The 16283-nt window shown below is 36.3% G+C and overlaps 1 protein-coding gene across 1 annotated transcript in view; it reads left to right on the top strand.

Annotated features, from left to right (window-relative positions):
- The first annotated feature begins 97 nt into the window (after positions 1-97).
- LOC139155745 (protein RRP5 homolog) overlaps positions 98-16283 on the top strand; it is a 40610-nt gene continuing 24424 nt past the window's right edge. Inside the window, 15 exon segments of the mRNA XM_070731019.1 lie at positions 98-116; positions 2779-2896; positions 3587-3632; positions 3635-3717; positions 4185-4352; positions 5406-5567; positions 6575-6698; positions 7023-7204; positions 8673-8780; positions 9209-9415; positions 11372-11496; positions 12680-12740; positions 13163-13309; positions 14883-15134; positions 15929-16072. Coding sequence (XP_070587120.1) covers positions 2789-2896; positions 3587-3632; positions 3635-3717; positions 4185-4352; positions 5406-5567; positions 6575-6698; positions 7023-7204; positions 8673-8780; positions 9209-9415; positions 11372-11496; positions 12680-12740; positions 13163-13309; positions 14883-15134; positions 15929-16072 — 1917 coding nt within the window. The 5' untranslated portion in view covers positions 98-116; positions 2779-2788.

Genomic DNA, 16283 nt, shown 5'->3' with positions numbered 1-16283 from the left:
GTACGTGGAACGTCAGAGGGGTTCTTTGGAAAAAGGCGGGTGGCGGGGAGAAGGGATGGAGCAGGACGTAAAAGAAGAAAAGACTTACCGTACTGTGAATGGAGGAAGAAAGCAGCGTGAGTTCCACGTGTTGAACTTGGGTGGATCTCAAGCATTGCAGAGTGGATTTATAGTCTCCACTGAAATAATCGATTCCCGGCATTTTTATTTTATTTTTGTATCCGCAAAGTTCCTTATATGCATTATTGGAATACTATAATTTTATAAAATTTTATGAAGAAAGAAAAATTCTCCAGTAATTTAAAGTTAATAGAATAGAATTCTTTATTGGCCAAGTGTGATTGGATACACAAGGAATTTGTCACTGGTGCAAATGCTCTCAGTGTACGTAAAACAAAATATGCATTTGTCAATAATCATGAGGTACAACACTTAATGATTGTCATAGGGGTCAAATAAGCAATCAGGAAACAATATTAATAGAAATCGTAAGAATACAAGAAACAAGTTACAGTCATACAGTGATAAGTGGGAGGAGATGGGTGATAGGGATGAGTAAAAATTAGTAGTAATAGTAATGCAGACTTAGTAAATAGTTTGACAGTGTGAGGGAATTATTTGTTTAGCACAGTGATGGCGTTCAGGAAAAAAACTGTTCTTGTGCCTAGTTGTCTTGGTGTACAGTGCTCTGTGGCGAAGGTTTGAGGGTAGGAGTTGAAACAGTTGATGTCCAGGATGTGAGGGGTCAATAAATATTTTCACAGCCCTGTTTTTGACTCGTGCAGTATACAGGTCCTCATGGAAGGCAGGTTGGTAGCAATTTTCCAGTTTAGTTCTGCTTATTGTGAAAATAACTTTATTGGTACAAATAGTCCTTGACTTACAACAGTTCACAATTACAACAGCACTGGGAAAAAAATGACTTAGGCCAGTCCTAAGTGTTTTCACACTTAGGTCCGTTGCAGCATACCCATAGTCATGTGATCAACAATTCAGACGCTTGGCAACTGACTCATTTATGACTGTCGTGGTGTCCTAGAGTTGCATGATCATCTTTGAGACCTTCTGACAAGCAAGTCAATGGGAAAGCCAGATTCACCTGACAACCATATGATTCACTTAACAACTGTGGCCAGAAAGGTCCTACAATGGGGCAAAGCTCATTTAACAAATATCTTCCTTAGCAAAATAAATTTGGGGCTAAGTTGAGGACTATCTGTATCTCACTGTTTATTGCAGCCATTCATTGGGGCTCCTGTTTATCTTCCAATTTCACCTTTTTATTTTGGTAAACAGCATCAAAAAAAATATGCCTACAAAAGAAACTATCTTCACCTCACTATGGCTGCAGTACTGCTTTCAAATGCTTGCAGATCTTTTAAAATTCCAGTCCTTTTCAATTTTGAAATGGGTACAAAATCAAATTTATATGGTATTTTTCTTGGAAAACCAATTGTGTATTGGTTTCAGCTTATTATGCAGCCATTGAAGTCTTGTAGACTTAGCGAAGCATGGAAATTGAAGAAATTAATAACATTAATAAAGAGATGAGTATGAGTCCAAAGTGTGTACCTTACAAAAAAAATTGAGCCTCTTAAAATCCTGCTACCTGTTCAGAAAAGTGATTATATAAGGTTGAATTATATTCTGCCCTAACAATTTATTCTGTGCCAGACTTTTATTTGGTGTTCTGCTTTTGCAATGATAATAGTAATGGATAATATATGTAGCTAATAGATAGCATTAACTAATAGCTGGCAGGTAATACATGAATAAGACTTAATGTGTATCTCAAAGACCATTCCAAACAATGAATCAGTAATACACTTTTAGACGAAAGCATAAAAACATTTTGCAGAATGCTTGTTTTAGATGCCAGGTGCTTCAGACATTGTGTTTGGTCAATGCTTCTTGTAATATGCCGAAAACAACATCCCAGTTTTTTACTATTTTTAACATTTTTTAGAATCATGAAGATAATGCTTAGTGAGATTTGCTAGTAAGAAACCAAAGTAAATGTTAATTTTAGAACATTAATTTTTATTGCAATTTTATGCTAATAGTGATATTAAGATATAAATGTATGAGAAGCAAACTGAGGTTAAATAGTTTCTTTAAAGCGGGCACAAAATACAGACATAACTTACTTTTCAGGATCTAGATTAACTTGGTCAAAATTTCCAGAACCTGATTTTTTAAGAAAAGCTCATTTTAACTACTTTTACAATATAAATTCAATAATTGATTATAAATGAGTTGAGGCTATTTCCATTCCAAATTGAAAAGCTTTTGTTAATAAGTCATAGAAAAATAATATGTTAATCTTGATAACTAGCTGTTATGAAACTGCAGATCACTGGGAAAAACAGTTGCTAAAACAGTTCAATTTCAGAATATTTGTATGATGTAGTCAATTAAAATGTCTCTGATCTCTTTTGCCTAGGACTTTGTTATTGATAAAGAATGAATCTTGACTATCAGTGTCCAAGAATGCCTTGGCCTTCCCCTATTTCATGTCTTTCGATTGTTTTGAACTTTTGATCATTATCTACTTACTAACCTAGAAGATGACATGGGGATCATATATATATTTGGATGATTCCAATTTTTAACACTGTTGGAATGGGTAAAGAACTAATGTTCTAATAAAATGAGTCATATTTGTTTGACTTAATGATTTAATGTCTGTCATCTCATTCCTAAAATGAAATAACACTTGTTGTATGACTTTATCCGGGTGATTTATAAACTCTAATAGTTTAGTTTCCTTTCATGTAGAAAGACAATCATGTCCTCTATGGAGGAGAATTTTCCAAGAGGTGGTATACAGAAGAAGAAAGGACAGGAAGAAAAAACAGCCAGACAACCAACAGTAGAAGATGATAATTTATTCAAGGTATGCAAATTAGGAACATTTACCTTCCATTGTCTCAGACTGTTGATTCCTCCAATTACAGTAGTTTTGTGACTAGTATCAATTGCCTTATTTCTTGACTTTCTTAGAATCATAGGGCTGAAGGATCTTGGAGGTCTACTTCAATCTCCTGTCCCCTTATATCATCCCAGACAAATGGTTGCCCATTCTTTTTCTTGAAAACCTCCAATGATGAGTACCTGCAACTCCATCAAGCAAGCATTTCCATTGATTAATTATTGCCACTTTTCAGCAAATTTCTCTATTTCAAGGTTGAATCCTCCTCTAATGAGCTTCCACCCATTGCTTCTTGTCCTACCCTCAGGTACTATGAAGATTAAATCAATGTCCTTCCCTCCCCCAGGAACAGTTCTTCAAGTATTGCAAGATTGCTATCATGTCTCCCCTAAGCCGCTTCTTAGGTTAAAACACACCTCATTCCCTTAACATTCATCATACCCCATATAATTTTTGTACATTCTGCACTCATTCTTAGGCCTCAGCATCATTTTTTATAAATCTTGGTGAGTAGAACTGGATACAGTATTCTAAATCGACTAGTACAATATAGAGCCATGCTATCATTTCTTGTGATCTTGTGTCGCTTTCCTCTCCCAAATACTAATCTCTATACAAAGGAAACTTTTGTATTTTTTATGTAATCTATTTTAGACTCAACATGAAGAAGTGACTCGGAAAAGAAAGAAAAAATACGAAGATCAAAGGAGCTAAAAAAACTTAAGCCTGAGAAGAAAGTTTTTTCAAAAATCGGTGCTAAAGATTTTGAACTTTTGTCAGCAGAGGTTAGTTGGTAATTTGTACTGTAATTTATTTTTTGTGCTATGATGTACAATTCTACCTGGCTATCACAATTTATTCTATTAGACAATGTGTCACCATGATAAAATAATTCCTAAGCCCTGTTTACATGGCATAAGGTTGAATGAACATTAGTTAGTTAGATTTGCACAAGGTACTAAGGACACAAATAATCCACATGTTGGTAGAAAGCAGATGTTTTGAATCCAGTCAAAGTTTGATTATGTATACTCTGAAGCTCAGTATAAGTTCTCAATATAAAACAAGTTACATATCTTTGATCTTGAAATGGTGATTTGGTTTCCTTTCCACCTAACTGGATATTTTCTGGGTGCTTTGTTGCATCTCCTTAATTTCATATATTATCCATACTAATAGAAGCTTACTGTGCAAAACGAATGTAAAAGTAATCTCTGGTTGTTGCTTATTAGTGTTTGCTTGTCTTCAACAGTCTATTACAGATGGAACACTGCTGTTAGGATGTGTGAAAAAGAGTAATCAGTTTGATCTGGTGATTCAGCTTACCAAACTGTCTTATTGGTTTGTGAAAATGACATGCCTATCTGATGCCTATAGTGAACTGCTAAATAAGCAGATGGCCACTGATGAGCCTGTGGAGGTAAGAGATGATGTGGAATTGATAGATGAAATCCATGAAGATCAACAAAGCAGGCTTTCATAGTTGCCTTGTGGTTTGCTTTGCTCTTAATGAAACCACATTTGAATCCGTCAAGTCCAGGTTTTGAATACATAGATATGGTGTTTTGTTTGCCAAAATAATTGATTATCACAATTTATTCTATTTGACAATGTGTCACCATGATAAAATAATTCCTAGATGGCATAAGATTGAATGAACATTAGTTAGTTAGATTTGCCTAAAGTACTAAGGACATAGATAATCAAATCACATTTGAATCTGCCAAGTCCAGTTTTGAATACATAGATATGGCTATTTGCCAAAATAATTGAAGGTAGCCATTGGAATTACTGTATTTTTCGCACTATAAGACACACCAGACCATAAGAAACACATTAGCTTTAGAGGAGGAAAACAAGAAAAAAAATCTGCCTCTGCCTCCCAGCATCCATCCAGTATTTGTCCTTACAGCATACAGCCTGGTCAGCTTCAACATATTATCACAGCCCTATCACATGGCTTATCAGGACTCTGCTATGTTGTGCCCACCACTGGTCAATTGAGCTGAGCTGCTGCTGTTTCCAGGAAATGCCTTAGCCTTTGCTGCTGATTGGTGGTTGGATCAGCCTCCCAGAATACTGTCGATCAGCTATTCTAGGTAGCACCACCCCTCCCTCTCCCATTGCAATATTGGCTCTATAAGATGCACAGACATTTACGCCCACATTTTGGCGGAAGGAGTGCGTGTTACACTGTGAAAAATACAGTAACATATATGTATTATTCTTGAACTTGTGACATATTTTGCTGTGAGTCCAGCCTGTAACGCAATTTGCTGTGAGTCCAATCTTAACACCATTTGCTGTGAATCTGGTCTGAAACACCATTTGCTAGCAATGTCAAAATACATTCAATTTACTGAATATACTCTGGGGGAAAAGTGTTACGTTCTTTGTTGTGAAAACTAGAAAACACCTTGTCATATTTATTTCCTTATTTTTTCTACTCCTTGATTTCTTTTTCTTTTTGCAGGAACTGAATTCTCTCTCAGACTTGTTCCCTCCAGGAATGTTGGTGAGATGTGCTGTGATAGGTTTAGAGAAGAATGCTATGGGACATCAGAAGATAAACTTAACCATTAATCCAAAAGATGTCAACAAAGGTTTGAATCCTACAGTTTTGAAAGAAGGCATGGTAAGTAATGCAAGATTTTCTCCATCTTATTTTTCTTATTTATTAAATGAAATATTTCTCCCAAATTGATTGAGACAGTTATATAAAACAACAACATTGTTTTAAAACTGTAATCAAAAGGGTAATTACAAATGACCAGCAATGCAATTAAAGAAAACAAAGGTGGATTAAAAAAGTCAAATTCCAAAATTACATTTTTACTTGTAGAGTTTTATAGAAAATTCAGAGAAACAGCATTAAAGACAGTATATATTGGTTTAAAATGTTGAAATATACAGATAGGTTTATAAGATAATGAACAAATGTCACACATAAAATCTAAGAAATAAGTTTCATGGGAATGACCTGAACTTCACACATATTCTTAAAAGTTGCTGTTAAAAGTGGATTTGTCTTGAATTCAATTCTTCCTCAACTTATGACCACAATTGAGCCCCAAATTTCTGTTGCTAAATGAGACATTTATTAAGTGAGTTTTGCCCTATTTTATGACATTTCTTGCCATAGTGTTAAAAGAATCACTGCAGTTCTTAAATGGGTATACTAAAGTACCCATCCTAAGGCCATTGTAACAACTTTAAAAGATTGTAAATTGAGGATTATCTGTAGCTGCATTCACTACTGTGTGGGAAGTATGTGGCTTCTGAGAAAAACACAAGTGAAATTATAAATTATAAAAAAGGCTAGCTCTGGAGATGAACATCATGGGAGTGATACATATATGTGTATGAATATATCTTCTTGGGTGTAGGTAGGTAAGTAGGTAGGTAGAGTGAGACACACACACACGTTTTTGTTGCTAGATGTGGTCATTGTGTTGTACAATATAATGACAATTTTTTAAAAACTCCATTAAGATTTGGGCAATTAGCCATGAAGTTCTTATGAAAGTCAATGGCTTTTTTTCTTATCAGTGAAACTTAGTAAATGAGGAAAGGTAGGGAACAAAGAACAGTATGAATAATTCTCGCTATATATTTAATTCAACATCTTTTTTCTTTCAACAGCTACTCTCTGGATGCATATCTAGTATAGAAGACCATGGTTACCTTATTGATATAGGTGTTTCTGGAACAAAAGCATTTCTTCCTCGGCAGAAAGCCCAGGGCTATCTGCAATCATTCAACAAAGGTAAAACTTTTTATAGTGGTTTGAGTATAGCATTGAGGGGGGGGGGAGTAGGTGAGTCTAAGGATTATGAAAGCTTAAATGAATAATGTATGTGTCTGTGTAAGTGTGTATTTAAATCAATGTACAATAGCTATTTTCCATATTTGACCAACCTTTCTAGCTTTTTAAATGGGAAGCTTGTTTGTTTTTTGGTTAGTTAATCAATCACTTGAGATGAAATTGGTAAATCAATGAAATAGCAAGTGCTGAAAAGTATGATAAAACAGAAACATTATAGCAAATAATTACTGAAGAGAGATTATGTTGTGCATGTTGGATTTATAGGGACTGAACTGATGATAGGGCAATTCCTGAATTGCCTTATTGAAGAAGTAAAAAATGGTGGAAGAATAATCCGCATATCCATCGATCAGTCTGAGGTTGCTTCAGCCATTGCCACAGAAAACCAAAACTGGTCACTCGCCAACTTGCTACCTGGGCTAGTGGTGAAAGCCCAGGTTCAGGAGGTAAAATCATTTCTCTATTGTCTGCAGGCATAGATACAATATATATATATATTCTATCTATCTATCTATCTATCTATCTATCTATCTATCTATCTATCTATCTATCATCTATCTATCTATCTATCTATCTATCTATCTATCTATCTATCTATCTATCTATCTACATATATATATTTTTTATACTGGGCATAGTTAATCCATTTTGAAGAAAAGAACCAGTGACCCATTTTGGGCCTAGAAGGCTTCCTGCATCAACCTGGAAACCAAAATGAGCACAAAACAGTGGGAGATCCATACGCATGCACACGCATCTCCCACCGGCCACTAGTCTTCGAATCTCTGCTGCGCATGCGTGGGGCGCATGCGCAGGGGGCAGGATGCATGTGCAGGGTGAATTCGCATTGCATTTTGGGGTACCATGCAAGGCCCCAAAATTCAATGCGAGCTCACCCTGCACATGCATCCTGCGCATGCGCCCCACCCATGCGCAGCAGAGAGTCGAAGATCAGATGGCCAGTGGGAGATGCGTCTGCATGCGCAGTGGAGCTGGACTGGGGCGACGTCTAGTGTGCCCTTAGAGAGGGCTCTGCATGTCACAGGTTCGCCATCATTCTTCCAGATTCAAAATGAGGAAAGTATGTAGGCAGATACTGAATTTTATAAGCCCTCCTATTTAAATTTGTTATGCACCACTTCTATATTTTTCTTCAAAGTGAGGGTGGGTTTTCATTTGCTTCCCAGAATCAAGGGTAGCCAGAATGCTGATTCTCCTCTTTTCCCAAAGCCCAGTTGCATTAGCTGTTGGTAAAGGAGGAGTGATTGAAACTAAGCTGCCTGTACTCTAGACTTCCACAAGACTTGATCCTCTCAGCATTCCTATTTAATATCTACTTAAAACTATTGGACAAGCTCATGCCTCATCAAGGCTTTAAGGATCTACTGATATAATTAAATATCTTGACCCAGGCCTACTAAGTAAATATGTCAAAGATTATCTGGATGTTGGGATCTAGATGAGAAGAGCAAACTTAGAGTCAATCCTAGCTAGTCTGAATGGCTGGGAGGCCATGGACCATGTGTCTTGGGATTTTTCAATTTTAGTTCTAGAAGGAACTAGGTTACAGTTTGCAGTTGGTCCTGGACTCACAACTCTTGTTGAAAGAGCAGATGGCATCTATGGACATGAAGGTCTTCCGTTGTATTATCTTATACACCAATTGATCCTTTTCCCATTTAAATCCCATTATAACATAAGGATAATTACAAAATAAAATATTTTTGTTGGCAAATATGCATACATGCCAAATTCAAACATAGTAGAAAATAATTAATATAACCAAATATATAAACATTCTAAAATGTCAAAATAAATACTTTGAAAGTTTTGTTAAGTCTTATTTTTCCTCCAGTTTTTGTAAAGGAAATCCATCCTAAAGAGGAATGTTTGTTCCTTTTACATTTTTTCCAGGTGACTTCTTCTGGAATTTCTCTATGTTTTCTTTCTTCCTTTACTGGAATTGTGGATTTCATGCACACAAATTATCTAAAAACAGAACATTTCTCACCAAATCAGATGGTAAGTGGGTAAGAAACTATGTTTAAACTATGATGAAAATGTAAATGAATTAGTGCCTTGCTAAATAGTAGTTCTTCATATTCCTAGATTCTAGAATTTTTTAAAAGGTAAAAGTGATATTCTTAATGATCTTAAAAAGTGACAGCATTTATCCATCCTTGTATAAGCATAGAAACTCAGTGGGCATAGGGTTGGTTAATACTTGGTTTGTAGACTACCAAGCTAGTCTTAACAAATTTATAAATGTCTTAGAAATAGTTAATACTTCTGTGTCACTTGGGTCAAGACTTTTACTGTCTTTAATACCTTCTGGCAGTGTGTAATGTGTTTGTGTGTGTGTGTGTGTGTGTCTATTTCTCTCTCTCTCCCCCCCCCCCCCCAAACCGATATAGGATTAAAATACTTTATTCCGCTTTTCCTCTTTCCAGGTGAAAGCCTGTATTCTTTCAAATAATCCTGCCTCCAAGGCAATTCGTCTTTCTTTGCGCCCAGTTTTCCTTCAGCCTGGCAACCAGCTTGGCCAACTTTCCAATGATCGGATTGGCACGGTAGTAGCGGAATCAAAAGTAGAGATATTTCTTAAAAACATTGGTGCTGTTTTCATGCTGGATGATGGCAGTCATGCTTTTTCACATGTAAGTAACATGATGGTAGATTCAATTTGTATTTTTTCACCCCTGCCAGGGGTGAAATTCAGCTGGTTCTGACAGGTTTTGGAGAACCAGTAGTGGAATTTTTGAGTATTTCGGAGAATGGGAAAATACCACCTCTAGCTGGCCCCAGGGGTGGGAATGGAGGTTTTGCAATATCCTTCTCCAGGAGTGGGGAAGGAATGGGGATTTTGAATTTCATCCCTGATTTGCTGCCATGTAAATCATCTCAAACCTTCTAGAGCAGTGATGGCGAATCTTTTTTTCCTCAGGTGCTGAAAGAGCATGGGCATGCGCTATGGTGCCCACACCCATAATTCAATGCCTGGGGAGGGCAAAAACTACTTCTACCATCCCCTGGAGGCCAGAAAAGGCCTGTTTCCCAACATCTAATGTGCCCCGTAGGCTCGTGTTTCACTCTCCCCAAGCTCCAAAGTCTTCCCTGGAGCTGAGGGAAGGTTAAAACAGCCTCGCCTATTCATTCATTCATTCATTCATTCATTCATTCATTCATTCATTCATTTATTTTATTTATTGGATTTGTATGCCGCCCCTCTCCGTAGACTCGGGGCGGCTAACAACAGTGGTAAAAACAACATGCGACAATCCAATACTAAAGCAGCTAAAAACCCTTATTTTAAAACCAATCATACATACAAGCATACCATGCATAAATTGTAGAAGCCTAGGGGGAAAGAATATCTCAGTTTCCCCATGCCTGATGACAGAGGTGGGTTTTAAGAAGCTTACAAAAGGCAAGAAGGGTGGGGGCTATTCTAACCTCTGGGGGGGGGGTTGGTTCCAGAGGGCCGGGGCCGCCACAGAGAAGGCTCTTCCCCTGGGTCCCACCAAACGACATTGTTTAGTTGACGGGACCTGGAGAAGGCCCACTCTATGGGACCTAATTGGTCGCTGGGATTCGTGCGGCAGAAGGCGGTCCCTGAGATAAACTGGCCCGGTGCCATGAAGGGCTTTATAGGTCATAACCAACACTTTGAATTGTGACCGGAAACTGACCGGCAACCAATGCAGACGAAGGAGTGTTGGTGTGACATGGGCATATTTAGGGAAGCCCATGATTGCTCTCGCAGCTGCATTCTGCACAATCTGAAGTTTCCGAACACTCTCTGGAAGCCCAAAACTCCCTCCCAGAGTCTCTGTGTTAGCCAAAAATCATCTGGCCAACACCCACATGCACGTAGGAACTAAGCTAGGGCAACGGTTCATGTGCCAGAAGATATGGCTCCGTGTGCCACCTGTGGCACCCCTGCCATAGGTTCTCCATCACTCTTCTTGAGAAAAGATGGGATATAGATTTAAGAAATGGATAATGATGACTGTAAACATTCCACAATGGTTCTGTTATCTGTGGCTTGTTCAGATATCATGTTTCCACAGTTGTCAAACAGAACAAGAATTCTGCATACCTATGAACATTTTTATGTTTCTACACTTTGGTCCCTTAATATTATTGTTACTGTGCATGTACAAAGCAATGGAGAGACTATTGCAATGAGAGTGATTTTTTTCCTTGGAGGGAATGAAAACCCCATTGGTGATGAGGCTATCTTTTAATAAAAGGTGAGCATGTCCTTTTATAGGTATATCCTTCACCATAGTCTTCTGATCCTCCCAGAGGCTTCGTGCCCTTATTATTTTTTCAGCATCACACAAACATTTTCTCTTCTGTTGCATTTTAAGTACATCCTATTTAGAGAGGGAAATTTTAATATGGAATAAATATTATTGTCACGTGCTTTATAAAGTTTTTATTGTGTTTTGTTGTTCACTTTATTCCACAATCTTTAAGAATATTTGTTGACTTAAAGTATATGGAGTTTTTGAATCTGGCCAAGCATCTAAGACATCATTTCTTTTTGTGTTATAGCATATATATACAGTACACAATAAATTGACCCAACCTTTATAATATGTTTATAGATAAAGTATCTTCCAAATACGTCGAATTCTTTCAAAACTGAAGTGTTTAAGCCTGGAAGTAAACACACATGCCGAATTATTGACTACAGCTTGATAGATGACATGGTTGTGGTGTCTCTCAAACAGTAAGGTTCTTGTCTCATTTCATGTATTTTGTTTGTATGGATCAATTTTTAAAGTTCTGAACATAGTCTAAACGCCTGTCCATTTCTGACACTGCCCAAGGCAGGAGGAACTCATCTGATACATTTCAGTTCCCTTGAGTGGTGATCCCCCATTGTATTTTAACATCTATTTTATGTATTTGAACCTTTGTATTTTAATTCAGGAACCACCAGTTTGGTAGAATGCTGAAAAAGACTATCAAAATGATTCACAAGCTACTGTGTTTCTTTATTTTGATACAAATATCCCACTTTTGCTATTTTATGTGAGAAAAAGTATGTGACCTGTAAGCAATTTATTAGTATAACACTTGGAATAAAGATGGTTGTATTGCTTATTTCTGTGAATATGTCAAAATATTTATAGCTACTCATTTTCAGAAAAAATTCTTAAAATGTTTTATGACTTTTCTTTCATTGTGCAAGCCATGTTGTTTGTATTGAATTTTTGTGTGCAAAAATGCACATAATAAAAGGTTCAGAGAAAAATCCTGTTTTTTTTTTTAAAAAAATTCAAATGATGTTTTTACACATAGTAGGAAGCACAAAGAAGTTTTGCTTTGGAAATTGAAGCATTTTCACTAAAAGTTACCCCCCAAATGCAGGAAACCTAGGCATTTTCCTCTATGAGGCATGGTTTTTAGATTTAATTCTTAACTTTAATTAATTGGATTTCAGTGTACATTTTCTTTTTTATATGTTGTAAGCTGCCTCGAGTTCTCGGAGAGGGGCAGCGTATAAATCCGATTAATAAATAAATAATAAATAATAAAATAAATAAATAAATAATTTTCACCACACTATAGGACATAGTTGCAGAGGTTTCCTGAAAGCTTGTCATAGTTAGTAATGCAATTTCCCGTATTCTAGGAAGCAATGGTGAGGGCACAAAGAGCAAAAGAAAAAGAGAATTGAAACCTATTTGGGGTTGGAATTTTAGGCTCTGAAGCAGCTGTTATTAGATGAATAAGGTCATATGAATTTTCTGTAGATTTAGATAGTTAATTTGAAGCCACTTTGATCAAATAATCATATCAACTTTCTACAGCATATTGTGAAATTTAATCAGCTAATATTTAAACTTCTGTTTAAACCTGTTTATTTTTTCACATCAAGGATAATTATTTTCTTTTAATGCTTGTAGACATATTATTAATGCTTCATTTCTGAGATACCATGAAATACATCCTGGGCAAGTGCTGGAAGTAAGTTCAATAAGAAAACAAATTTGTTTATATAGTCCACGGAGTCCACGGACAGGGGGCGGCATATATATCCAATAAATAAATAAATAAATATTCTGTGAATCAGTTATCAAAACTAAGCAAAATTCAGATTGGAAATGTTATTTAAGTACTTATAAAGAATATTAATATTTTTTGATATCTATACAGTATTTGAATCCAAACTTTGTGTAACTCTAGTAGTATTATCTTGTTCTATATAAATATCATTATGATTTATAAATATCATTATGATTTATTACATATATCTATTAGAGAAGGTATATAAATATTATGATTTCTGCTAGATGAGTTATGAATTGTTGACGTGCTTAAGAAAAAGAATACATCTTAAATGGTTTGTTTGTGCCTTGATTTTGATTTGTCTATTTTTTAACTCTTAGGGAAAAGTGTTGACTCTGAAGCCATTGGGCATGGAGGTGAAGTTTACTGAAAGCATCAAAGGCTTTGTCCCCAATTTACATCTTGCAGATGTAAAATTGAAACAACCAGAGAAGAAGTATAGCACGGGGATTACTGTTAAATGCCGGGTAAGATTTTTATGTAAGAAACTAGATTTTTATGTAAGAAACTAAATTTTATGTAAGAAACTAAATTTTAACTCTTATTAGTGTTTCTATATAATCTTTATAATTAAAGCTGTTGTGACAATGTGGGTAAACTTTCAACTGAATTGCAAACTTTCTGAGCCTTGTTGTTTTCTAGAGACCTTTAAGCAAATTGTTATGCTTTTAGCCTAACATAACCTGAGGCTAAAGTAAAAATAAGCCATGTATTCTGTCTTGTATTCATATCTTGAAATATATATAAGCTTCATTAAAAATAAATCCTGACACTTCCTTCTTATCAGTTAAATATTAACACACTACCGATGTCATAATCTTGTGCACGTAGTCTTCAATTTACATCCGTTCATTCAGTGACTGTTCAAAATTATGGCACGCTGAAAAAAATGGGCAATCAAAATTATGGCCTTCGTGGCCTCTCTGTGGTCCTGTGATTGTGATCTGTGGACTTGGGGTGCAACTAGCTCATGATGAGGATGTTACAGGGAACCGGGATCACGTTATTCCCACAAGCAAAATCAATTGAATAATCAGCCTTCCAGGTAGGGCTCTTGTATCTCCCTGTCACAGCCCTGCGCTCCTTATCTGGGACTCACACTTACCAACCCTCACATCTTTGGGTTATGATGCCAACTAGGACTTGTTATCTCGAAGTGATGCAGTCATGTGAGTAATACTTTACGATTGCATCATTTAGCAATGGCAATCCTGGTCCATCGTAACTCAAGGATTACCGGAACAGTTAAAATCTATTGACTTTACTGATGGTCATTCCTAAGTAGGCAAGTGTAAAATTATTCCAATGTATCTCAAAAGGTACCAACTGGGGAAAAGTTTATCTGAAGGTAGAAAAATTTATCTACTGTATTTTTCAGAGTATAAGATGCACCTTTCCCCCCTATGCGTCTTATATAACGGTGCGTCTTATATAATGAATACAGCCTTTTTCTTTTTTTTTTACTTCTGGAAACCTTGCCCCTGTGTCCCATTTTTGCAAAAAATGGTGCCGTATTTCACAAAAATGGGGTGTACAGAGGGTTTGGGAGGACTGCAGACTGCTTTTTGTGAAAAATGCTCCCTTTTTTGCAAAAATGGGCAATTTTGCCTTCCCCCAGGCCCCAGAAGCAGACCTACCAAATCCTCTGTGTGCCCCGTTTTTCACAAAAACAGGCTTGTTTTTCACTCATTTTTGCAAAAAAATGGGGCGTGCAGAGTGTTTGGGAGGCCTGCAGCATGCTGTTGGGGGCCAGCGAGGACAAAAAACCTTTTTTTTACTTACCTCTTCAAAATCTTAGTGTATATTATCCATCAGTGCATCTTATAGTCTGAAAAATACAGTTTTTATATTCAGAATTCATTCTGATAATGTAAGGAAATACATTACTTCCCCGTTTTCTTCCAGCTTTAATGTGACACTGATATTTCTGAATTTAGGGAGTCCATCAGCTGCATGTAATTCCAATTACATAAATTAGTCATAACCTTGCTTGAAACTATTTTTGTTAACAAACATGAATCCAGTCTCTCGCTTTTCCAGGTACTTGTCTGCAATCCGGAAACAAAGAAGCTTGTTCTGACTCTTAAGAGAACCCTTGTTAATTCCAAGCTCCCTGTCCTTGACAGTTTTGAAGATGCCAAGCCAGGCCTGATCACTCATGGTTTTGTTGCATGTGTTAAGGATTTTGGCTGCATTGTGAAATTCTATAATGATGTGAGGGGCATAGTACCCACTAATGAACTTGGTTTGCTCACCTTAACTACTCCTCAAGAAGCTTTCTATGAAGGCCAGGTAAGTGTTTAATAGAAGAAAAAAGTACTCTTGATTATTGCACTTAAAACAGCTCCTTGAAATATGTTTATATAACAGACTTGACATGCATGCAATAATATTTTAAAATCTAAACAGCAATGTAGAATATTTTTCTTTTTTAAAAAAGTAACACTTTTAGGTATCGCTGTGCAAATAAAACATTAAATAGTAATTAAAATCTATACAACTACACAAGTCCAAAGAACAGTTGGGGAATTTCCAAGTAAAGAAGTTGCTAATACAATAGAGATAGGATGTAAAAGAGAGCTTAGCAGCAATTAGGTAATGCTGTTATTAGAGAATAATATATAGCAATTGTGCATTTAGTATGTATAAAGTATTAGTTGGAATATAGTAGTGACTATACATATGGTGATCAGTTGATGCTGGATCTCTTGGTATTTGATGGCTCTGTCCATAATTAGTTATACAGTTAATAACCCATAACCATGGTTTGGTTAGCCAAGCTAAGCATGTGGTATTAAAACAGGAATCTGATTTTTTTTGCTTAGAAGAAACCAGAAAATGACATCTTAAATTATATCTCTCTGAAAGCAATAGGAGAGCGAAGCAGTATTTCTTTAGTCTAGTTTGTTTACTCTTCATTCTCTGTCTAAATGGATGAAGCTAAGGGTCCTCGTTCATACCCTGCCCCATAGCGGATCGGTTTACAGACAGTGTGGGTGCTGTGTATACATGCTTGCTCCTCAGTATGTAGATCTGGATATACTTAACTATAATAATTTTCCTCTTTAAAAAAAAAAAAATCACAGGTGGTCAAGGTGACTGTATTAAAATGTGAGCCTAAGCAGGAAAGATTGTTGCTATCATTCAAATTGGAAGAGGATGCTATTGCAAAGAATGCTGGAAAAACAGAAGGTTTAAAGGACCCCAAAATAGCATATATAACTGGACAGGTAATTTTTTAAAATAATTATTTTCCACTTACTTGAGAAGCATGCCAGAGGCAAACTTTAAAGTCATCAGGGATAATTCAAGATTTTTTTTCACCCTCTGATATGCATGGGACCTTTCCAATTTCAGCATCCCTGACAAAATTCTTAATTTTCTAGAGCAAAAGATCAAAAGGTGAGGGAGATTGATTTTTGAATAGTGACATTGAATTGT

The sequence above is a fragment of the Erythrolamprus reginae genome, unplaced genomic scaffold, assembly GCF_031021105.1.
Source record: "Erythrolamprus reginae isolate rEryReg1 unplaced genomic scaffold, rEryReg1.hap1 H_50, whole genome shotgun sequence".
Classification (NCBI taxonomy): domain Eukaryota; kingdom Metazoa; phylum Chordata; class Lepidosauria; order Squamata; family Dipsadidae; genus Erythrolamprus; species Erythrolamprus reginae.
This window is presented reverse-complemented; position numbering and strand designations above follow the sequence as displayed.